The sequence below is a fragment of the Nelumbo nucifera genome, chromosome 6 (assembly GCF_055504915.1).
Source record: "Nelumbo nucifera cultivar China Antique chromosome 6, China Antique-T2T, whole genome shotgun sequence".
NCBI lineage: Eukaryota > Viridiplantae > Streptophyta > Magnoliopsida > Proteales > Nelumbonaceae > Nelumbo > Nelumbo nucifera.
Window position 1 is genome coordinate 59,567,680 of NC_142654.1, and position 23,602 is coordinate 59,591,281.

A 23,602-nucleotide genomic window follows, 5' to 3' on the forward strand; every position below is an offset into this window, starting at 1 on the left:
ATAAAACATTAATAAACGTTAAAATTGACATCAAGGTGACCTATATAAATTTTTAAAAATCCTATATTGCCCTATCCATCTAGGACATGGACACCCAACTATAAATAGGTATTCCCCGCTGAAGGTAAGGGACTTGGGACTTTTAGTAGAACACTCTTTGAATATCTCTCTACACTATCTCTTCGACTTAGAGTCTTATACCAACATTATTACAACCTACTCGGCCCGACCACCTCTTTCTCTACCAAACTAATTTGAGCGTCAGATCACCTACCCGGTTAATAACAAACACATTGGGCCTTTAACCTTTATCCTAGTTGCAGATCTTAGTGTGTGTCTTCATCCTTCCACCTTGGCCTCATCTAGTTGGCAAGATTATCTGATTATGTCCTCAGTTCAGAACACCTCGGATAAGACAACATCAGATTGGCGCTGTTTGTAGGAAATGTACAAAAAGCCATTTCCCAAACACCTTTCCATGCATTTAAAGAAACCATGCCAAAAAACACATCTGATCGCTCTGGAGCCCATTCCCCATCTTGGGGATCCTGCTTACTTTGCAACTCTCCACCTTAAGAGCCCCAGCATCAGATTGTGGTCGACCCCACACAATTCCAAGCCATGAAGCAGAATGTCGACCGCATCCTAGCTATGATGGAGATGCTGGGGCAACCAGCTCACCCACCCCAAGCTACATGCCTTGCCATGCAAGCGCCTACTATAGCCAATCCTTGCACTTAGGACCCCAAAAGGCACCACACAGATATGCACAGGGCCCAGTCCATTTGTGAACGGCCGCAACCATCTAGAGGATCCGATTCCCCAGCTTGGCCTTGTGCACACGACACCCATAGTAGATCCCATCACTCTGCCCGAGTGCTAGCAAAAGAATGGCTCAGCCAACGTTTGCAGTAGCTGCCAATCTCGATAGCCAAATCTAGCTCAGTCCAAGATCAGTCTGCAATCCCAAAAACGGAGAAGTCCATGAATGCGGTCCCATCCAACAAAGACACCAAAATCAGAGATCTAAGAGAGTGCTTGGCCGAACTGGAGCGCATCCAAGAGGATAGAAGTGCTGCTCCTTCAACAGCTCAACCAATAAAGCATCACCACGATCAACAACCCACTAAAGAGCCTGCCTTCATTTGAGAAGTATGATGGGACCTCAGACCCCAACGACCATGTTGAGGGGTTCAAGGTGATAATGATGCTACATGGCTCCTCCAAAGGCCTCATGTGCAAGGCCTTTGTCACCACCCTCCACGGAGTCGCCAAAACCTGGTACGCCTCCCTTCCTTCATGGTCCATATCAACCTCATGTGAGTGCAATAAAGGAAAAGAGAGACCATGAGGGAATATTTGGTGAGGTTCAATGTTGAGGCCCTCCAGGTCTGAGCTCTAAACCAATCAGTAGTTGTGACTGCCATCATGAGTGGACTGTGCTCCTCGATGTTTATCTTATGTTTGCAAAAGAACCCTCCTTCCAACCTAGCTACGCTCATGAAGCACGCATAGAAGTATATGAATGCCAAAGAGGTCCAAGCGTTGTGTAGGGAGGATGAAAGACCAACACGATTGGAAGCATAGGGACCATGACGGCCAAAGACTGAACCAAGAAACCATGAAGCTAGATTTCTGAGTTGACCGCAGATCAAGGACCTCACTATCGATGTTTCACAGCTTCACTCCACTCAATGCTCCACAGGCTCACATACTGATGCAAATCCATGACCGCAGCTTCGTCAAGTGGTCCGAGAAGATGAAAACCCAAAGCCAGAAGAGAAATTGAGACAAGTTCTATGACTTCTGTCACGATCATGACCATGACACCGAGAGATGCCACAACCTCCGCCACCACTTGGAAGACCTCGTCTGATGCGGATACCTTCGCAGGTTCATTGATATCAAAGAACACAAACCTAGGGAAGAATTGCACCGCGCTGACGAGCCCCTAGCTTGAGCTCCCTCGATTGGGGTCATTGCCACCATCTCGGGTGGAACGACCCTTAAAAGGGGAAACTAGGTGTGGAAGATCTACTTGAGGAGCTAGAGTGCCAGAACTATAATGTACCAGTGACCATTGGTGCCGAAGATTAACGGTGATCGGACTATACAAATTCAATAAATAAAGAATCCTCTTCAAGTACGAATGACCTAATGCCCATGCATAGCCCAACCGAACTCTAACAGCCAGACTCTGTGTTAAGCAACAATCACAGTGTGACGACAACCCCGTGAAAAACTCGACCATAGACAGTCAAACCCAGGATAAGCCCCCGACGGGCACTGTGGAAACAATGTCCCCGTCACAATGGCAAGAGAATAACCATCGAACTCCACACACCCACCTGACTAGCAGTTGGAGCAGAGCTAACCGAGGACCATGGCTAGCCCAACCAAAGAGCGTGTAGCTCTCCAAGACTAGGTGCCACTAAGCTCCCCGGCAACGTTGAGAGCTTGGAAGCACCTTGACCAGCATAAGACCGAGGCCAAGCTAGAGACCTCAGTCAGTGAAGAACAATGACTTCGGTCAACAAAAGATCAATGCCACTAAGCCAAATACCTCAGCTAGCATAAGACCAAGGCCTAGCTAGAGACCTCGACTAGCAAAGACCCAAAACCTCGGCCGATATAAGACCGAGGCTAAGCCAAAAACCTTGGCTAGCGAAGACCAACGTAAGATCGAAGCCACTAAGCCAGAGACCTCAGCTAGCGAAGACCAACAACCTCAGCTAGTGTAAGACCAAGGCCTAGCTAAAGACCTCGACCAGAGAAGACCAAAGACCTTGGCCAGCATAAGATCGAAGCCATTAAGCTAGAGACCTCAGTCGGTGTAAGACTGAGGCCACCACACCAGAGACCTCGATCGTTAAGGATCGAATACCTCCGACTAGCCTAAAGTACAAAATCACAGCCTACACTCCCTACTGACCAATTCCAAAGTGCAACAACTTAGAACAAGCGAAAAATAACAGAGAAAGTGCTTGGAAAAAAGGCAAATTTTCCATTAATGAAAAAATTTTGATACATTGATTTATGCTCGACATATCAAGCTGTATACAAAAAAAGAGAGAAAAAAGAGCACATCAACTATCTATTGGGGGATCCTCGACTCACTCCTGGGCATCAGCTACAATGACATCCTCGTTAGGCTCTTCGGTGTCAAACGGGCCGAACCCCTGAATGACTTAAGCCACCTCTAGGAAGTGACGCATCACCCTCCACTGGCAGAGAGCAAACCCTTCCTACCAGGAGTCCGTAGCATAGTCATCCAACTCATTTTGATGGGCCTCCGAAGCCCTTTACTCGGAGCCACTCTCTTCCTTTTCCTGAGCAATCTTCACCTCAGCCTCCATGAGCCCCCTCCTTAGTGCATCACGCGCCTCCTTGAGATCATGAATGCGACCCTTCAGCTTACGGACAATGTTGTCCCTCTCCTCGATGTCGTGCTTCAGCTCATCCAACTCCACCTTCAATTAGCCATTCTCTATCTTTCACAATTCATAAATCGTCGTAACCCGTGAAGGTGGTCGACAAGGCTGACGACCGAACAAACCGACTGCAAGACATTGGATAGTTAGCACAAAAAACGAGAGGGTAAACAAGGAACATCAAGTAAATTCGAACTCACCGACATCACTTGATGAAGAGCTGCACTCTCCAAGAAGTTGCTGGTGTGATTGCTAGCTTCCTTCCTAATGTTGGGGAGCATCACACCTCAAGAAAGTTGCTCGTCCACCCCTTCCATCTCAAGGCAAAGCGACCACTATGGCATGTACACTCTAGTCGAACCCTCAACCATAGCGTGTTCTAGAGCATCCCCCCTCTACGACAAAGACCGCCCCAACTGAATCGTGGCCTCCTTGGAGTCGACCACCACAATCTACACAATTCACCTTAGAGTTAGACAAGCTCAAAAAAAGAGGAGAAAGAATGCATAACACATGGACCAAATTGGGATTGATCGGCCGAAGGGTACATCAGCCCAACCATGGTCAACAATTGGGACAATGTGTATTCCTCGATGTGCACATGCACTATCCTCCTCACAGCAGCTAACTCTTCCTTCGACAACTTGGTCTAGGAAGGACCCTTATCCTTGGTCCTTGGAACGGATAGGGCGAGGGAGAACGACCAACCTCCTCAGCACTTCACAAAGAAAAAGGCCTTTCTTCAAGTGCTTAATGAAAGAGGGAGCCCCAATAAGCACCTAGGTGTTCGGTTTGGCTGACAAGTAGTAGTACCCCTGCTTGTGCTTCTTCAAGTGGAAAAATATCTAAACATTGGCGGGGTGATCTCGATGCCCTTGAGAATGCAGTAGTAGAGCAGCCTGACTAGGTACCAAAATAAGTTAGGCATCAACTGAACAGGTTGGACCTGATACCACCTCATGACGACCACTACCCCGGGATCTAAAGGGAACCTAAGGCCAACTATCAAACTGTGGACATATACACAAATCTCCCCAGGACGGGCCAAGTGGCCCTCTCCCCGATTCTAGGACACCTCAGTTCGTACTCTTCGGGAATACGATATACTTCCCGGATCCAAGCCAAGTTGGCTGGGGAAAGGCTACACGAAGCCAAGGCAAACCGCTCTTCAGGCTCTACATCGGCCTCGGTTGCTTCATCGGCACCGATCTTTGACGCCCTAACCTTGACCGCCTCACGCCAAGGACTACCCTCACTCTCACCCCTTGAAGTGTATCCAATGAAAAGGGAAGACGAGGAAGACAAAGTGAAAGACATCTTACTGAATAAGAAAAAAAGAAGTTTGGGACAACTGAGATATCAAGTAAGGGACTTCAGCCAAACTCCAAGTCACAGGCTCTTGTCAAATGACAAAGTGAAATGGATCGCCTACCCCCTTTTGTAAAGGCGGCCAACGGTTTAGATCAAACCGGATCAATGACACTGATTCGTCGCCACCCTTCGCAAGTGCATGACCTTGGGAAGATGAAATGACACATCTGTCGACCCACCTCGAAAACGACACTAGCATTGAACTGGCTAGTTCGCCCAGCAAACTGGTCCAATTCTGGGCCAGTCAACTCGAAGAAATTAAAGTTCCTCAGCCAAGGACCACAAAGCTCTTCCACATCTAGTTGCAATCGAGCACTACACTCCTTGACTTTAGAATTGGGTGAGTGGTGTTCGGGTGATAATTGACCTGGCTAAGGATGCCACATGGCAACCTCTGTGGTCGTCCTCTCTCTTTAGCCATGTCAACACCATGTGTAATGGAAGAACACGACTAAGAAGGATTGTCCTGCACAGACAAGGAAGTGGACTCCGCCAGGGAAGAGGAAACCTCCCAAAGACCTCGGCGGATGACCACATCCCAACAACCCCGAAAGCCCTATCCATCTAGGACATGGACACCCAACTATAAAATAGGTATGCCCTACTCAAGGTAAGGGACTTGGGACTTTTAGCTGAATACTCTTTGAATATCTTTCTGCATTATCTCTTTGGCTCAAACCAGCATTATTTCAACATGCTCGGTTTGACCACCTCTTTCTCTACCGAACTGACTTGAGTGTCAGAGCACCTACCCGGGGAATAACTCTTTGGACCTCTGACCTTTTTCCTGGTTGCAAATCTCAATGCACGGCTTCATCCTTCCACCTTGGCTTCGTCTAGTTGGCAAGATTATCTAATTGTGTCATCGGTTCAGAACACCTTGGATCGGACAACATCAGGTACCTTTGGGAAGAAGGGTTTGCCTAGGTTTGGAAGCATTTCTATGTTTAGGTTTTATGAACTTGTTGAAGCATTTCAATGGATGATGGAATAGTTGTATTTTATAGGTATGTAATGCCTAAGATGTGGTTTAAGGTTCTAGGCTATCTAAGGCTTGTAATTGAGAAGAATGTAGTTGATGCTTGGAAAACCATAGTCCATCGACCCCATCTTATCAAAACAAGAATTTTCTTTCAAAGAAAGAAGTGTTGATTAGAATAGAGCAAAGAAATGATTTAATAACAATGCACATCATTTCACTATGAACGTTTAAGTGAAGGCAAAGGTCTCAAAAGAACTAGAAGAGTAGTGTCAAAGAAAAAGAAAGAAAAGAATGTTAGTCCCAGATCTGAAAATCCCTGTACACCACATATGTGAACTGATGAAGGGCAAGACACTTGGCTCACTCTTTTATCATGATTAAAGAACCCAGAATGACCCATCTTGGCATGGGCCTGATGTGGCTTTTATCATCCGAAGCTTGATTAACTAGAGCTCATCTGTTTCACTCTAGAAGAGGGCCACCTATTTATATGTGTGGATTCCATCCAATGTTAAAAAGAATATTACTGTTAGAGCATCCCAATAGTAACAAAATAAACTTCGATTTAGTTTCACATGGACCAGTTTAGCCTATTGGGTCAGGGACAAGTGTCCCACTTGATAGGATTAGATGCCCCATATTTCTCAACTACCTAGTCAAACTATTGGCCATACCAAGGATGTATTATGCTGACATGGCAATGGTTTGTTTAGTAGATACAAATGTAAAACATGCAACAATAACAAATAGTATAAACATAGAAAGAAGTTAACAACGTAGTTCACAAAGAAAAAAATGTTTTTACCCATTGGTGTAGGCTAAGCCATTGATTGTTGGATTTGCCCATACACCAAGGTTATTCCATTTGAGGGCATCTAGCCACTCATAGTAACATCTCTCACTTGGCCATTTATGCCTGAGATGTCTGCTAGCCTTTGAGACCCAAATCATAAATGTGCCTTTTGAAATTATCAACTACAATAGGCTTTGTAAATGACTCAACTAGCTTATTGTGAACTCTTCTATAAATAGCCACTCATCTATCTTGAATTCTTTTATAAATAGCTTCATCCAAAGAATTTTTAAGGTTGGAGTACTATGCTATAAATTCTACCTCCATTGTGAATTTGACAACACATCCTTGCTTTTTACTAGCCCATGAGATAACTCTTCCTCCAACTTGGTGTTGATTTCTTATCATCAATATCCCCTTCAAAATCAGCTCATTGCTTGTGAGTGAAGTTATCCTGGATTATTTTCATATTGGCTAACTAAGTTAATTGCAAAACTCAAAGTCAGGTCCAATACATAACATAACATAACATAACATAACATAGATTAGATTATCCATTGCTTGGACATATGGTTTTATTGTCATTTAATATTTTTCTTGTTCAGTCATTGGATATGTATATCTTGTTAATTTAGTTGACTGAATTACCAGTGTGTCAATAAAGTTACAATCATCTATTCTAAATTTTTTAGAATAGTGTCTATGTATCTTTCTTGAGACAAAGATAAGGTTCTAGACTTTTTGTCACTCACTATTCTTATCCCAATAACAAGAGAGGCATCCCCTAAATCTTTCATTTCAAACTGAGATTTCAGCCAATTCTTTGTTTTTTCTATTAGTTCTAGATCATTTTCAATAATTAAAATATCATCTACATATAAAGATAACAGTATGATGAATCTCCTACTATTCAAGACATATATACAATGACCAAATGTATTAAGTTTTATAATTGCTTTGTGAAAAGTGTAATGCCATATGCAAGGAGATTGTTTCAATCCATATAGTGATCTTACACTTTTCTTTCTTCCCTTTTTATTATATATATCCTTTTGGTTATTTTATATAAATTTCTTTGTTTAGTTTTCCATTTAAAAAAGTGGCTTTATATCCATTTGAAGCAGTTTCCAATCAAAATATGCTACGAATGAAAGTATTATTCTAATGGATGTAAATCTAGCAATTAGGGAATAAATCTCTTCAAAATCAATTCTTTCTTTTTGTGTATAGCCCTTAGTTATTAATCTAACTTTGTATTTTTTTCTATTTTCTATCAGGTTTTAATTTTCTTTTAAGTATCCATTTACAACCTATAATTTTCCTATCCTTAGGTGGTTCAACTAAATCCCAGACTTGATTTCTAACCATTGAATCAAATTCTTCATGCATGACTATTTTCCACTTTTCATGATCAGCATAGGCCATTCATTACCTTTGAAAAATTTAGTGGATCAGATGCATTTTGTTATATAGTCATTTTGAAATGTATAGTAGTCTTGGTACCTAAAGGAGGGAACTCTTTCTCTTTGTATTCTTGTTATTGTGTCTAATTTGGGAGGTCCAAAAGACATTAAAACTTTTAACATTCTTTTCCTTTTCTATTTCAAAATATCTATCAACTAATTTCTTTGGATTATTAGGGTCAATTTATGACCACTCATACCAACAAAGAATGGTCTAAGCAGAGTGGAATGACCATTGGTAGTTGATTTAGAGGATTTGAAGGAATTGTTGTATTTCTGTGCAACCTTTGGTATCACTTCAGCAAGTTCTTCAAACATACCTTCCCTCTTTGACATTTTAGCAAAAGAATAATACTGTGTTTTTGCTTAAACGGTTTAAGGTAGGCTAGATAGCGTTTGGAAGGTATATTTAAGTCTATTTCAAGATCTCAGGGTATAAGTCAATTTAGGAAAAATAAGGTATGCGTAAGTCTTTTTTTTTTTTTTTTCTAGCATTCAGTGTTATACACCATTAATAATTTCCCCTCACCCCTTTTTTCCTAAAGTGCTGGTTGCAAGATTTGATTTCACGTCAACTCTGGAACAAACCAGCTAATACACCAACGAGTCAGCCCTCGATTGGTTAGGTATGCTATAAAGTCTTTTACCCAAAGAAAAGGACAGCTTTGACTTACCAAATAGAGAGAAACTTCTTCAGCGAGGATTTTCCACAATTGCAACCTTTAATGAGTCACAACTTGGCCATGGAGTCCAAGCCATTACAAATATAAAGTTTATAAAAATCTGTTTTCCTTTCAAACAGAATTTTATCCATTCCATGCCCCTCTCTCTCTCTCCCAGAATGTCAAACCCAAGAACTCGCATTTCTTGTCTTTGGTTCGAATTCTATGACAAAGCCTTCGACCCCTATAAAACCTAAGGTTCCAGATGAAAAAATACAACGCTCGCCAACAAAATTGTCCCTCACACTACAAGAAAAACGGTCTAAGCCAGCGGTTTAGACCCGGCGGTCTTAATGACTACGTTGGTTTTGGGAACAGGCGCGACGGTCTAAAATAAGAGATGCGGCGGTTTTAAATTTAAACCGGATTTAAAATTTTCCTGCGTCTCTTCGTCTTCTCTTTTCTCATTTTCCTCTTCCCGCCCTCTTCGTATCTCCCTCCTCTCTAACTTCGCATCCCCAGAACTCTCTCTCTCTCTCACTCGCTCTCATTTTTTTCATTCTCTCCTTTTCTATTTCTTTTTATTCTAAACCTGAAGCATGCGAGAGATTGGATGTGTGCCTCCAGCCATTAACTCTCCATTCGATCTAACTACTTACAATCCCTAACCTCATAATCTCTCACTCTCCAGAGCCAAATCCCCTATCAAATCCATTCATCCATCGCACTGCATTTTTTGGATCGATGATTCCTCAGGTATGCCCGCGACCGAACTGCAGTTTGTCTCTCATTTCCTTCCCTAGGATCTCAATGACATTTATATTCTTATCTTGCTCAAAAACTTAAATTTTTAATCCATTTCACAATGTTTTTGTTTAGGGATATACTTGTTATGCCAGAGGAATTCCTTTTTTAATTTTCTTTTTTATTTGGATTTTTGAACATTAGCTGTTAAAGCTTTCATGTGCTTAGTTTTAGTTGATATTATGTTTACACAGAAGTGTTCTTATGATGCTTACTACAATAAATATGGTAGTATCATTTTAAGCATTGTTTTATGTTTTCCAATGCCATTCTTTTATTGTTTTGGCTCTTTTATGTTATTATGACAGGTTTACTGTAGTAAATCTGATTGTAAGTACTAATTGCAGATAAAAGAACCATATAAAAGGGACAATACTGCTGAAGTTTCTTCTAGGTTTCCAAATGAAAAGGGAACCATGAGGCAGAATGTGGTAAGTTTGAGGAAACAGTACCAGAAAAGAGCCAAAGCAATATAGTGAGTAGCCTAGCTGAGAAAGCCATGTCAGTTGCTGCTCCTGTGGTACCTACCAAAAGTGATGGTGAAGTGGATCAAGAAAGGTCAACATCATGGCACTTGCATTTTTTTCTTTGAATTGTCTGTAATAATAATTTTTCTTCAAAATTTTAGAGCACCTCCCAATTTTCTACATGTGAACAGGCTGGTAGCAATGCTGGCAGACTTGGGACAGAAGGGTGGAATCTTGAAGCTGCTTGGTAAAATTGCTTTGCTTTTAGTTTGATGAGAGAAGCATTACTATTCCAATGAAAACACAAGAATACAACCATACAACCACCAAATGTACTGAAGATGGAACCTCTCATAATAAGAAACAGGTCATTCTATTGTTCCCTTGTCTTGTTCTTTCATGGATGAAAATAGAAAAATACAGAGCACTGATAAAAAAATAGAAAAATACCGATCTTGGATCTGATGAAAGCAACAAGTGTGAACACACTGAGAGCACAACATCCAGCCGCATATCGTAACATTCCCATACTTGTGTGTTAAGTTCATGGAGAGATTTACCCATTGGATGTTGTGCTCTCAGCGCGTTCGCATTTTTCTTTCACCAGATCTGTCTTTAAAATACAACCATCAAGCATCCCCAAGATGGAAGCTCTCATAGTAAGAGGCATGCCATTCTATTATTCCCTTATCTAATTCATTCATTCCATATTAAGCGGTAGTTGGTTTTTGGTATTTTTTTATCTGATTTTCCTGAAGGCTCCAAAATATCCTCTGGTAATTATGTAGAAGAAGCCTTCATATGGGTATAGGGCCTATAGGCCCTCACTCTCTGATAAAAGATGGTGCACAATGTGCATCTGTATCTATTCTAACTTACCCAACGAAGTTCCTACCATTTTGATTATATAGTCTGATTATGTAAAAACCAGTCCCATCTCCATGTTCATTTTCCTTCAAATTTATTTGATCTTTTAGTTCTGTATGGTAATAATGGAAGCATTGCGTACTTGTGAGAAACAGACAATGTAAACATTGTAATGGCTTCACAAAACAAACAAAATCATGGAAAAATCAGATCTGCTAGCATGAATAGTAGTTTAAAAATCAAAAGAACATATTGGATCTTCAAGAGTTTGGATTTGTAACTATATCACATCTTAGAAGAGTTTGGACTTGAGTGGAAATTTAATAATCTTTGATTTTTTTTTTGTTTTATGGATATTTTCCATTACTTCTTTTTGTCATCTTTATCCATTTTTTGATAGGCAAGTTTTACTTTATAGGTATTTTCCATTACTTACATTTAAAAAAATGCAAGTTTTAGTTTCTATATGGATTCTATAGGATTCGTTTGTTTTTTTTTCTTTGGATTTGTTTTTGATAGTGGGTTAATGGCATAGGATGGTACTACTATAGTGTATGTGGTGGGTAAAGAAACAAACCAGATCTTATATAAAGGGAAATAGGAGAATATAAGGGTTTTAGCTTTGAAATATAGAACTATTAATAAATGTTTAGAATCAAATGGTTTACAGATAAAAAGGACTAAGACAGAATATATGTACTTCAATTATAGCAACAATCAGGGTGGAAAAGCAGATATAGGATAAAATCAATTGCCGAGAGACACCTTAAGCAATTATTTCTGCTGCCTTGGTTTGATAATCTTATAGTGAGGGAGAAATTGAAGAGAATGTTGCTTACATAATCAGAGCATGGTGGATGAAGTAGAGAGGTGCTTCTGGAATTTTGTCCCTTTGACAAACCAATAAAATTAAAAGATATTTTATAGGAAATAGACAAGTTCCTTATTTTGAACCCTTATACCTGCTTGTGTTCTAATATATCCCCCCCAACAAATTTCTTACTTTGGTTTGCAGAATTCTTGAGTTTATCTGCATGGTGCTTGTTCTATGGTCACCAGTAGTTATTCCTCTTTCCAACACTAGTGCAAGGCTGGGCAATACAAAATTATTCTGGAATTGCTAAATATGCTAAGTAATTGAATAAGATTTTACATTGAAACCTGTTCTTTATTTAATTTTCATTGTGAAAAGAAAATTTGGGTGAAGTGTTATTTGTAACATTCTATTGCAGAAACTTATCTGTGAGAAAAACTTGGTGATAGATAAGAGTATTCAAAGAAGATATGTCCAAGCAATCAGATCTGCCCAACACTTTGTATATATATATTGAAAATCGATATTTTCTTGGATCATCATATGGATGGCCATCTTACAAAAATGCAAGTTCGTAGAAACTTCTTCTATATGGATTACACAATTCATGTACTTTGAAGTATCATCACTTACACGAGAGGCTCTCTCCCATTGAACTTATATTGTAATGGTGCATCTTATGCCCTAATCCATACTAACAATCTTTTTTTATTTTCTTGTTAAATTCTATAGCTTGATTGGTTCAGCAAATATTGTAATGCAGTCCAATCAAAAGGACTAAAGGTTTATGCTCCAAATATAATCTTATGATTCTTTTAGCATGAGCTACAAGTAAGCCCACTCAAGCAGACCCAATTCTTTGAGAGAGAGTGGTGTTGGACATGCTTGCATGGGTTGGGCACCAAAAAGGATTCCTTTCTCAAGGATATTTCTCAGTTTTCTTGGATTTTGTATTTTCATTTTAAGGTTGCTTATGTTGTAAACTAGTAAGTTTATAAAATATATAACTTATATAATATGCCACTCGCAATAGACTATGGGAGCATGGAATATTGCTTTGAGCCTTTAAGAGTACATTGTGTGCTACAAGTTAAAACTTGACTCCCTTGATGTGGTGACGAGATTGGCATAACATTTGTTGTTGCCTAAGAAAGATTTTTTTTTAATGGAACTTGGACCTGGGTATGAGTATAGGAGAGTTTGTTCAGATTTGTATAACAAATTGAATCTATTCAAAGCATGTAGATAATGCACACAAAGCCATCTCTTCATGAATTAGCCTTGGTAGGGACATTGCTTTAACAAACAAAAAGAAAGGAGAAACAACATTGCTATTGATTGAGAAAAAAATACCATCTCTTTATTAAATCAGAGCCATGGATCAGCCAGTCATGTTTATTTATTCTTGACTTAATAGCCAAATGGAAATTGGGCTCAAGTTTGATCCTATGGAACAAGGTGATCTAAAGCTCACAGGAGTTCAAATTCTCAAGACGATTTATGGGATTTCAAAGAATCGTTCCAAATGGTGGGACTTGGCTGCTATAGTAGTCCTTTTCATACAGACTGATCTTCTTCATCATACTCAAGTTCAAGGAGAGAGTGTTACCATGGCTCCACTCATTTTATGCCAAGAGAACACTTGCACTCCTTAAGAGGAGGCCTAGATTCACAATGAAGCCACCTATGGTCAAGAAGCAGTGCTAGCCTTTTCTCCCATTATCTTACCAAGAGGGTCTCAACTCTCCACTCCCCTAAAGTAGTAATTCTTGCACATAACAAAGTTCTATGGCTGCTGATAAGTATGGAATGCATGACTGAATTGTTTTAGGGATTTTGAAATCTCAATTAGTGTCAAAGTTAGAGTTTATGAGTTCTGAATTTGGGTTCAAGGAAAAGGGATCAATTGGTGTAAATCAATTGAGGCCCAAGGGATCATTTGGAAAGGGATCAATTGTTTGTCAGGCTGTCTAGGAATTTAGTGGATTAATTACATAGATGATTGGGAAAATTGAACAAATCATACTGTGAACTCAAAAGATAATTTGCAAATTCAGATTGAGTATGCATTTCACTTGTTAAATTGGACTTTGGAATGAGTTACATTAGGTGACTTGTTTTGTGGAGTCGATAACATCTCTGTATCTAGTCGTTAGGTCTTTTACTTTTTCCATTTTATTTTATTTTTTATCCCTTTTTGTGACATTATTAGCTTGATGTATAGAAAATAAATGAAGGTATGTTTACATACATGCATGCAGGTGCAAGGATTTGTGCAGAATAACAGAACTAGAAACAAGGTTGGGAGATCCTACTATAAAGCCAAAGAGGTATGATCCCGTGTCAGAAGCTATGTTGTTATAGAAATGAGACAAATCGGTCACTCAAACATGATACAATTTGACACTTGACCTACTGGAGAAGTTGCCTCCAACTAATTCAAGACCCAGGCTAGATCAGAGGCTTTTGGAAAATGGGGAATATGAACTACCAAATGTAGAGAAACTTAGACTTGAACAGCTACAGAGACAGGTAGACTTCAATGGATGCTTTTGTTCCCTAACATTATTCTCTTAGTTTGCATCATTTGTGGAGGCTTTTCTTTCTTTCTTTCTTTCTTCTTTTATCAGCAATAAAGAAAAGATAATTTTATTAATATAAGCAGAACTTGTACATCTTCTTTAGACAATTGAGAGCACGACATTGGTGGTGGAAAATCATGATACTCTCTTTTGGCATGAGTGACCTTGAGAATAATTTAATGGTAAAAAGAATAAAAAAAATCTTAAGAGTAACAATTGTCCTCTGATTGCATCTTTGACTAGCAAAGATGATGATTGTTATCTCCATAGAAGAATACATTGAATATGCTTTCATTTTCTTTAGAAGGATATTGGAATTATATTTGAGATCAACACTTATTTTCTATGCATTTTTCTTATTATTTCATTGAATGAATGAAGTTATGTATGTAAAAATTGGACAATCAAAACCTTAAGGAAGTGTAGTTGAACATATTGATGTGACCACATATTGAACCGGCCACCTAAAGCGGCAGTCTTGACCTAAGCCAGCAGAGGTTTAGGGGGCAGACTAAAGACCACCGCCTTAGATCAAAGCCGGCGGTCTTAATTTCTTGTAGTGTCATGATTCCGTCGGCTATGGACCAAAATCCCAGTCAGATCACGATGACATACTAATATGGGTGGATGTGTTAAACCAAAAGCCAAAACTGTTTTTTAGAGTCCGGATTCCTGCACAATCCTTCCTAGAGAGTGTCCTGTACATCAAATCAGAGAGTGCCATGTCTACTCTCTTATGCTTAAATTTAATATATGGGAGTGGGAGTAACAGATGTTTCAAATATCCTCCCATTCTGTTTTTAATATATTAAACTTTTAAGACAAATAAAAAATAGGACTTCCGATTGCTGACTCCTGTTACAGAGTCTTTGTAAATAAAACAAATAAAAAACCTCGAATAAGAGCTCCGACTTCTAAGAATTGAACGCCTGAAGCTGAGACACTCTTTCTAAATTTTACTTTCTTCCCCCCAAATGATTTTGTCGGCTAAGTAATAGAACACGATTCAATTTTGAGAGTCGAAAGTCAGAATTCTTATTGGTGGTTTTTTTTATTAGTTTCAGCTCTGTAAATTCTTATTTTTTATTTGAATGAAATAGGGTGAAGAAACCCTAAACCATATTTTTTATTTGTTTTAAATTTTAATATATTGAAAATAGAATGAGAGGACTTTGAAACGTTTGTTATTCCCACTGACACATGTAAAATTTAAGCATGAGAGAATGCTGACATGGCACTCTCTAATTTGATGTACGGGAGTTTCTTCTGGAAGGATTGTGTAGAGATTCGGACTTGTTTTTGATGGCCATTAAGGGATACTATTTTATTGTATTATATGTACAAGGCATTCTTAATAATGCGAGTGAACGAGTCTGTTGCAATGACTGGACTAATCATTTTGCTCCACACCAGTATATATATGACCCATAATCTCATGACTGACATAGAACAAAATGATTGATTTAGACAATAAAACAGCTATCAAATTCAACTAGGGGATGGAATATGCAAAGTTTTTCGTAAAATCGGGGTCCCACCCTGAATGGGGCGGGGGTGGGAAAGATATTTTTGTCCTGAATTGGAGACAGAGTTTGCATATAATTTCTTGAACACACTCCAAATCCGATGGTAAACTAATAAAATATCGGGAAATTTTCTGATTAGCACTCTATACTTTAGGATTAGTGCTACTTTGGTCCTTGACTTTAAAATGTGACAATTCAATACCCAAACTTTCAAAATGTGCCAATCCAGTACCTATTGTTAGCTAGTTGCTAACTAATCGTTAAGTAATATTTAAAGACACAAATGCCCTTCAAGTGTCATCTAATTTTCTTTATCAACCATCTAAATGTCGATGAAAACAAACAGTCCCAAATCCTTTTCTCTTTTATTCAAGAAAGTTGGGATCATGTCTCAATGGGCATTCTGATGACCCCAACTTTCTTGAATAGAAGAGAAGGATTTGGGATTGTTCATTTTTTTGTCAACGTTTGGATGATTGATAAAAGGAAATTAGATAGCATTTGAAGGGCATTTGTGTCTTTTCAAATGCCACTTAACGATTGGTTAATGATTAGTATTAAATTGGCATATTTTGAAAGTTTGGATATCAAATTGTCGAGTTTTAAAGTTTGGGGAACAAATCCCAAATATTCATATCAATAAGATGTATTTTTAGGTGGTTACATCAGGGTGAAGAGAATTTGGGAATTCATAGGAGTGGCTGCCCTGTGCCGAACCCGCTCTGCCATTGAAAATGGAGCGGAGACAAGGTAGAGTATTTTGGCTACGGGGCGGGGTGGGGTGCCCCACCCCAAACCCACCCTATTGCCATTCCAGATGAAAATCTTACTCGGCTTTCAAAGTTTGTTAAAAACCCAAAAGCTACAGTCAAAAAGCCCTTCCAAGCAAAGACGGTTGTTTGTGCTATGGTTTTTGAACCATCGTTGATCTATATGATCGGACCATTCAACCCAAAAACCATCCAGACAACTGATTATATTTTACCCCTAAATCCCTCCTTTATCAAAAACATTGACTTAGTCAATAATCTATTGACCAGACAATCAAACCATTGACTCATTTGACCTGCACAAACAGTTTCGGACCAGCCTTTTTTTTTTGTTATTATTTTTTTTTTATTTTTTACTCAAAAACTGATGGTTGATTTTTAAAACATTGATTTTACCGATCCGAGTTTTTTAAATTTAGGTGTTTTGCGCCAAGTTGTACACTAACGACGAATGAGAATTCGAAATTCATGAAATGGTTCTCAAAAAATATGAGAATGGTGATTATGATACTAAAAGATCTCATTTTTTTAACCTGATCAATCATAACCACCCTGAATTGGGATTTGCTCCTCACAGGCTTTGCCCTGATCGAAGCCGGACTCGGAAATCCGGACTCAACCACCCCTGCGAATTTTGGTAAATTATCATTAGCGTACAAGTTAGCACAAAGTTGCTTACCAAAAGAAGAAAAAACTTAGCTCAAAGCTTTAATTAGGAAAATCTGGGGTTATGTTTTTGCTTTAAAAAATAAAACCATACAAAATGGAGAACACACCGTGAAGCGACAAACTGCTAGATTGCAGGAAGAATCAATCAATTACTTTCTAACAAAAAATGGCGTGTAGACAAGTTCATTACATGCAGCGGAACAGAAGATTCGAGAGGAGAAAAACTCAAACTCTGCCCTACGTGGATTAGTCACGCTAATTATCCTGTAAATTCTAGTTAACTAGATGCAAAAGGAAGAGAAAGAAAGACTGACTGTGATGCTTACATTAGTTTTAAGCCCATCCCCACCGTTTCCTTCCACCATTCTGTTGTGAGCAGAAGGGTGGGATGGGATAGAAATCCCATAAAATATCAAGGAGAAAGGCCACCATCCTTGAGATGATCGATCTTATAACTCATCCTTGACAGAAGAAGGTTCTTCGTCCGCGTCATCTTTAGAGGTTCCCTCTGCATTGCTTTTTGTAGTAGCTGCAGCTTCCTTGGTGTCAGACTCAGCTTCCGCCTCTTCTGCATCATCTTCCTCTTCCACAGAAGCATCCGGACTGATGTTCAAGCTTGTCTTAACTGAGTCATAGATACGGGAGGCAAAATCCTTGGGGTCATCAAGCATGAAACCGCTCTCCATAAGTGAAGTTTGGTAGATAAGGCGTGCCGTCTGCTTTACACTGTTATCCTGTAAAGAAAAACATGCCATATGACATGTTAGAGCACAGGGAGAGTTGCATAATTCATAGACCTCTTAAATACAAATACAGAGAACAGGAAGAAGCTGTCAATTACATAGTCTAATTAGGTTTATATTAGATCCAAGACTCCTAGGTGAAACCACTATGTTGGCCCATGAGGGAAACCTATGGATTTTTTTTTTTTTTTAATTTTGTCAAGTAAGAGGTTTAAAGGATTACCTCTGGATCCTTCACAACTCTTTCCCGAAGCTCCTTGATGATCGGGTGCCTTGGGTTGATCTCAAGAACCCTCTTGCCACGCATGTATGCCTGTTTTCTGTGATCTGACAGACTCTGTGACTGCATGATCCTTTCCATGTTTGCACTCCAACCATACTTAGATGTCACCACCACACAAGGGGAGTTATCTAAACGGTTGCTTATCTTCACATCATCCACATTTTCACTGGTGAGAGCACCCTTCCACCACTTAGTCAGCTCCTTGAATGACTCCTTGAGTTCCTTGTCCTTGGACTCCTTACCAAGTTTCAGCCCCTCCTTTGAGACATTCTGGAATTTCTTGTCTTCATAGTCCATCAAGTATTGCATGAGGTACTCATCCACGGGATCTGTGAACAAAATAACCTGCAAAAGTATATTCCACAAATAAAAGGAAAGATTTAGATAATATAAAGAAAGAAACAACTAAACTTGAGATACCAAGAAAGGGAAAAAATCCACTAGTTACTAAAATTTCCAAAAAAATAGACAGATGAAATAAGAGTATGCTTCAACTAATACCTCGTAGTTTTTCTTTGTGAGCCTTTCAAGGAATGGTGATTTTTCCAATTGTTCCTTGCTGGTCCCTGTTATGTAAAGGATGTCCTTCTGTCCCGGTTTCATTCTTGAGATGTACTGATCAAGTGAGGTTAACTTGCCACCTGACTTGGTACTGTAAAAAGGGCATAGACAACAAATGAGGTACACTCAATAAAAAAGTATGTAATTCAAGACAGTCAAAAAAGAGGAATCATACACACCACCAAATATGAATTCTATATGAAACAAGGTTATACCTTTCAAATCTGAGAAGCTTAGCCAGGCGGTTTCTGTTAGATGCATCCTCAACAATACCAAGTTTTATGGACTTGCCAAACTCATTCCAGAATTTGACATACTGACCCTTCTTTTCATTGTCATCACTGGCCTTCTCAGCATCTACTTTCACATTTACAATATCAACAAAGGGGGGAGGGGGATTAGCTATACAATAACATAGAGACCAAAGGATAGAACTAAACTGAAAAAGAATTATAAGAAAACTAGTGGTTGAAGATGTTTCACAGATGGGCTCATTGGACAACAAAGATGAAATAGAACTACATGGAAGTACAACCAAACCCATACCTTTATCTTCTTTATTGTTAGACTCATCAGGATCCTCATCAGCGATCTTTCGGATCATATCAAGGGCCTTGCGAATGAGTTTCTTTTTTATTGTCTTTAGGCTACTGTGCTGCTGAAGCATTTCTCGTGATACATTCAGTGGTAAGGTGTCAGAATCAACAAGACCCTGTCAAGAATAAAAAGAAAAATGACAAGTTGAGATCTCAGATTAACAGGCAAGAAATAACCAAATTCAGATATCCATCTTGTCCTACAGAACTCAATGTTAGGAATCAAGAAAAGCTTGATTACCCTTAGGAAGTTTAGATACTTGGGTAGAAATTCATCAAACTCATCCGAAATGAAGACACGCCTGACATATAATTTCACATATGTTTTGCGGGCATTATAGTAACTCTCATATAGATCATGAGGAGCCTTGGGAGGGACAAATAAAACAGCTTTGAACTCTACATCACCTTCTGCAGTAAAGTGACTCCAAGCTAAGGGCTTTTCATCACTGAAATCCTGCTCAATAAGAAAAAATGAAAATGTGATGAATCCTGCTCAATAAGAGAAAATGAAAATGTGATGAATCCTGCTCAATAAGAGAAAATGAAAATGTGATGAATAAATATTTATTATGAAGCAGAAAAGATTTTTGTGGTACTCCATTAATGTTCTACAATCCTGAAAAATTTACCTTAGCAAGGGAGTGATAGAATTTGTTGTATTCATCATCAGTCACTTCCTTTGGACTTCGTAGCCATATGGCCTTCACGTCATTCAAAATCTCCCATTCATAAGTTGTATCCTTCACCTTCTTTGTCTTTGGCTTAGTTTCAGCATCTTCTTCATCCACTTGTTCCTCCTCCTCCGAGCTGCTTTCAGCTGGTTGTGACAATGAGAATGAGTACATCTCAGTAGACTATAAAGCCATTGAGTAACAAGACCAATAAAAGGTTAAATAGAAATTCTAGTTGTGATCTCCAAAGGTTCACAGGATTACAACTTTGGTGTTGATTGTTGAAGTGTCCTAAAAGAAAGTTAATTGGTTTGACATGAAAGTATTACATGTTTCCTCTTCTTCGCTAGATTCATCTTCGTCTACAGGAGTTTCCACCTCCACCTCTTTGCTTGCCCAAATATATATGGGGAAGTTGATGAATTCAGAATATTTCTTCACCAACTCCTGAAACCAGAAGGATAAGCCAAAAGTTGTAAATTCTAAAATAACAATAACAAAGCAAAACCTCAAGGTGCCAACAGAAGAAATAAATAAGAAGACAAGGTGGTTTCCATTCTTTTCTGAAACAGAAGGTTTCAAATAATAAACAATTGGCCCAATACATGATCAGAATTCAGAATCACATATTTATTTCCTAGTGTTTACAATATGAAATAAAAGAATTAGATTTTGAGCAGACAAATAAGGATTTCTTATGATATGTAATTTTTCTTATTATTGTTTATTTCCCTTTTCAAGTAGAACTTCTACAAAGCCAACATGAAAAATCTAAACCCACTATTCAGTTTATGGAGAAAATATGTATGCTTCCATGAAACCAATATCTGTGCAGCCTAAGGAATTCAAGATAGTAAGCCTAAACAAGGAAAACAGGATCCTGCTTAAACTTCTCAGTGGGGATGTCCTAGAAAATTGCAAAATGCAGAAAATGGAAAACCAACCCAGAATGACCCAAAGCACCATTACACTATGAACTAACAAAACAGTGTCTATCCATAACAAAAACAGAGAAGAAAACAATTAACATGGATGATTATGACAATGAGTAGGATAACAATGTGCAAGTAATGAACTATGCCAATGTCATGAGCAAGTTCATACCCATCTATAACAACAATAGAAGGATGAGTTCTTACTTCTTATTGGATATAGTAGATAAAATATGGAAGAGAAAGACATGGTTTGCACAGGTGGTGAGTGTCTGTAAAACCAAATCTTACTTCTTCCACTCAGTAGATTGACTCCATGTTAGAGAACTTGAAAGACAAGTTGTTGCGTCTTGCAACAAAATCTTTGAACCATATTTAGCAACATTCAAAGAAGAAAGTGTAGACCATAACAAGAGCAGAGAACTATCCATCTAGAAATCAATATACCCACTTTTAATTTAAATTCCTCCAAATATTCCCCAGCTTCCTCTCTAAGATGCAATCTGATCTCAGTTCCACGTCCAAGTGGTTCATTCCATACATCTTCAGAAATTGCAAATGACCCGTCAGCCTTGGACTCCCATATATACCTGAAAACAACAAAGAAAAGTTATCTTGGTTTTCTATGTCCACAAAGGATCCAAGTGAGAGATGAGAAAAAGACTTTCAAAATTAATTAGTCAAAATCTTACTGTTTGTCATCATTATGTTTGCTGATGACTTCAACATAGTCAGCAACAAGATACACAGAGTAAAACCCAACTCCAAACTGCCCAATGAGGTTAAGGTCACCTCCACTGTGCATTTTCTCCACAAAAGCTGCATAAGAAAGAAAAATCCGACTTGGTTCAATCCAAAACTGAACAATAAACATCACCCACAATTGAGTGTTTTCTTGTCTAGATCAATTAAAAAGAAAGTTACCTGAAGTCCCAGATTTTGCAATGGTTCCCAGGTTCTTGATCAAATCTTCCCTCGTCATTCCTATACCTCTGTCACGGATAGATAGCACTTTCTTTTCCTTATCCAAATTAATCTGGATTATCAAATTTAAACATTTAATCAAGTCTCAACCGGCTTTCTTAAAGCGTCCAATTTAATCCCAAATTTTACAATGTAATCACTGTACTAAAGCCACTGCTTACCTGGATTTCGAGCTTTGTATTATCACCTTCACCCAAAATCTCCTTATTGGTGAGAGAAAGGAATCTGATTTTATCCAATGCCTGAAAATGAATATGACAATTCAGATAAAATCAATGCATCTACGAAGGAAGAAAAACGAATAAATACTAATTTCTGAGATCCACTTACATCAGAAGCATTAGAGATTAGCTCCCTCAAGAAAATGTCTTTGTTGCTATAAAGAGAGTTGACAAGTATATCCATGAGCCGAGAAACCTCAGCCTGAAATTCAAACTTCTCCGCATTACTGCGGAGAGATCTTTTCGAGATTGATTCTGCTTCCCTGAACCAAATTGATTACTTTCAGAGGCATACGAGAAAGAAAACACCAAACATTATAAACGCGAAACTGGAATGCATCCAGTGTTGGGAAAGACATATCTAAAAAACACAAACCTCCTGGCAACATCCGAATCAGTAGATAATCCCTTAGGAACGGCACCAATCTTTTCTTCTACCTTTGGAGGATCAACAAGATCTTCACTTTCCTCCGCGTTAGCATGTATCTTGTGTCCTAAAGAATCATAAATAACACAAAATCAACAAATGGTGCAAATATAAATCACTAGAACCTTTATATTTATTTTCAGATATAACAACATCCTTTAACTATAGCAACTCTTGATCGTCTCATGAACCGAACCTCAGTAAAACCTTTGAATAAACAGAATTATAAACTAGCGGGCGAAGCATATCCGCAGAACTCAAAAGATCCAACAAACTGAAACAATTCAGTTTAATCAATTCCATCACTAAATATATTAAAATGCAGGTAGTAGTCCTCAAAAACTGCAACAGAGGTCGTAGACCAAGACTCGGAAATGGCACTATGGACACCCATTCGTTCTTAATTTCGTTTTATTTCGGATCGCTGATTGAAATAGGACGTCATGAATGCTTTACGCCATTAAGGAATAAAAAATCTAAGCTTTTCGAAGAAATGAACATGCAGAAGAAGCTTCAGCACAAAAAAAAAAAAATACTCACCTTGATCTGGTAGAAGAGAAAGGAGCAGTAAGAGAAGCAAGGCGGAAGGGATCATCCACTTCCTCATCGTTGATCGTTCTCGAGGTTTACAGCAGCAAAGCCACTCTGAATCAGTTATGGGTAGCTAGCATTTCTGTCTACTTCCGATGCCCGTCATTAAATATCGGGTTTCTAAGTGGGCAAACGAGGAGGTCTCGTGAAAACCTTAACCACCGGCTAAACCGGCGGTTTTGCTTTCTCATGCCAGAGTGGAGGATCTAACGGTACATCGTATGACCAATATACACGTGGAGAGTAATTACTGGATTTTCATGTCACTGTGACGTGGAGAAACTAGTATTTTAATTTATCAAAAAAGGCCATTTTTCTACGTTCGTGAGGTACTGAGGTTCACTGTGAGATCGGATCTGTTCAGTGCAAAACGCTGACATATGTAAGAT

At 38.8% G+C, this 23,602-nt stretch overlaps 1 protein-coding gene and 1 long non-coding RNA gene across 5 annotated transcripts; one reads left to right on the forward strand and one right to left on the reverse strand.

Moving 5' to 3' along the window:
* Positions 1-8,950: 8,950 nt before the first annotated feature.
* Positions 8,951-14,315, forward strand: LOC104604225 (uncharacterized). 4 transcript variants are annotated; one of them, XR_016077249.1, is made up of 5 exons: positions 8,951-9,458; positions 9,854-10,064; positions 10,165-10,340; positions 11,856-11,973; positions 12,073-13,899. It is a non-coding gene; the product is annotated as an uncharacterized LOC104604225 (long non-coding RNA). The 4 variants fall into 4 exon arrangements; XR_016077248.1 differs by having other exon boundaries at positions 8,957-9,458; positions 11,856-13,899; XR_016077250.1 differs by lacking the exon at positions 11,856-11,973 and having other exon boundaries at positions 8,957-9,458.
* A 3,015-nt stretch (positions 14,316-17,330) lies between these two features.
* LOC104604226 (endoplasmin homolog) lies at positions 17,331-23,320 on the reverse strand. Its single transcript, XM_010268496.3, has 15 exons — positions 23,163-23,320; positions 22,572-22,689; positions 22,305-22,458; positions 22,136-22,216; positions 21,915-22,026; positions 21,683-21,809; positions 21,442-21,580; positions 20,388-20,505; positions 20,017-20,204; positions 19,626-19,841; positions 19,335-19,500; positions 19,004-19,145; positions 18,729-18,879; positions 18,168-18,572; positions 17,331-17,935 (listed from the first exon to the last, which is right to left on the reverse strand). The coding sequence occupies exons 1-15, from the start codon at positions 23,227-23,229 to the stop codon at positions 17,651-17,653; spliced, it is 2,469 nt and encodes an 822-aa protein (XP_010266798.1). The 5' UTR covers positions 23,230-23,320; the 3' UTR covers positions 17,331-17,650.
* Between the last annotated feature and the right edge of the window lie 282 nt (positions 23,321-23,602).

What these genes read in the sequence shown, in the direction of transcription:
- LOC104604226 (XM_010268496.3), bottom strand. Translation starts at nt 23,229, where the DNA reads ATGAGGAAGTGGATGATCCCTTCCGCCTTGCTTCTCTTACTGCTCCTT. An exon ending in TAATCTCTAATGCTTCTGAT is followed by an intron (nt 22,217 to 22,304) that starts GTAAGTGGATCT and finishes ATTCATTTTCAG; the next exon opens with GCATTGGATAAAATCAGATT. An exon ending in TGGAGGAATTTAAATTAAAA is followed by an intron (nt 20,506 to 21,441) that starts GTGGGTATATTG and finishes TTCTGGTTTCAG; the next exon opens with GAGTTGGTGAAGAAATATTC.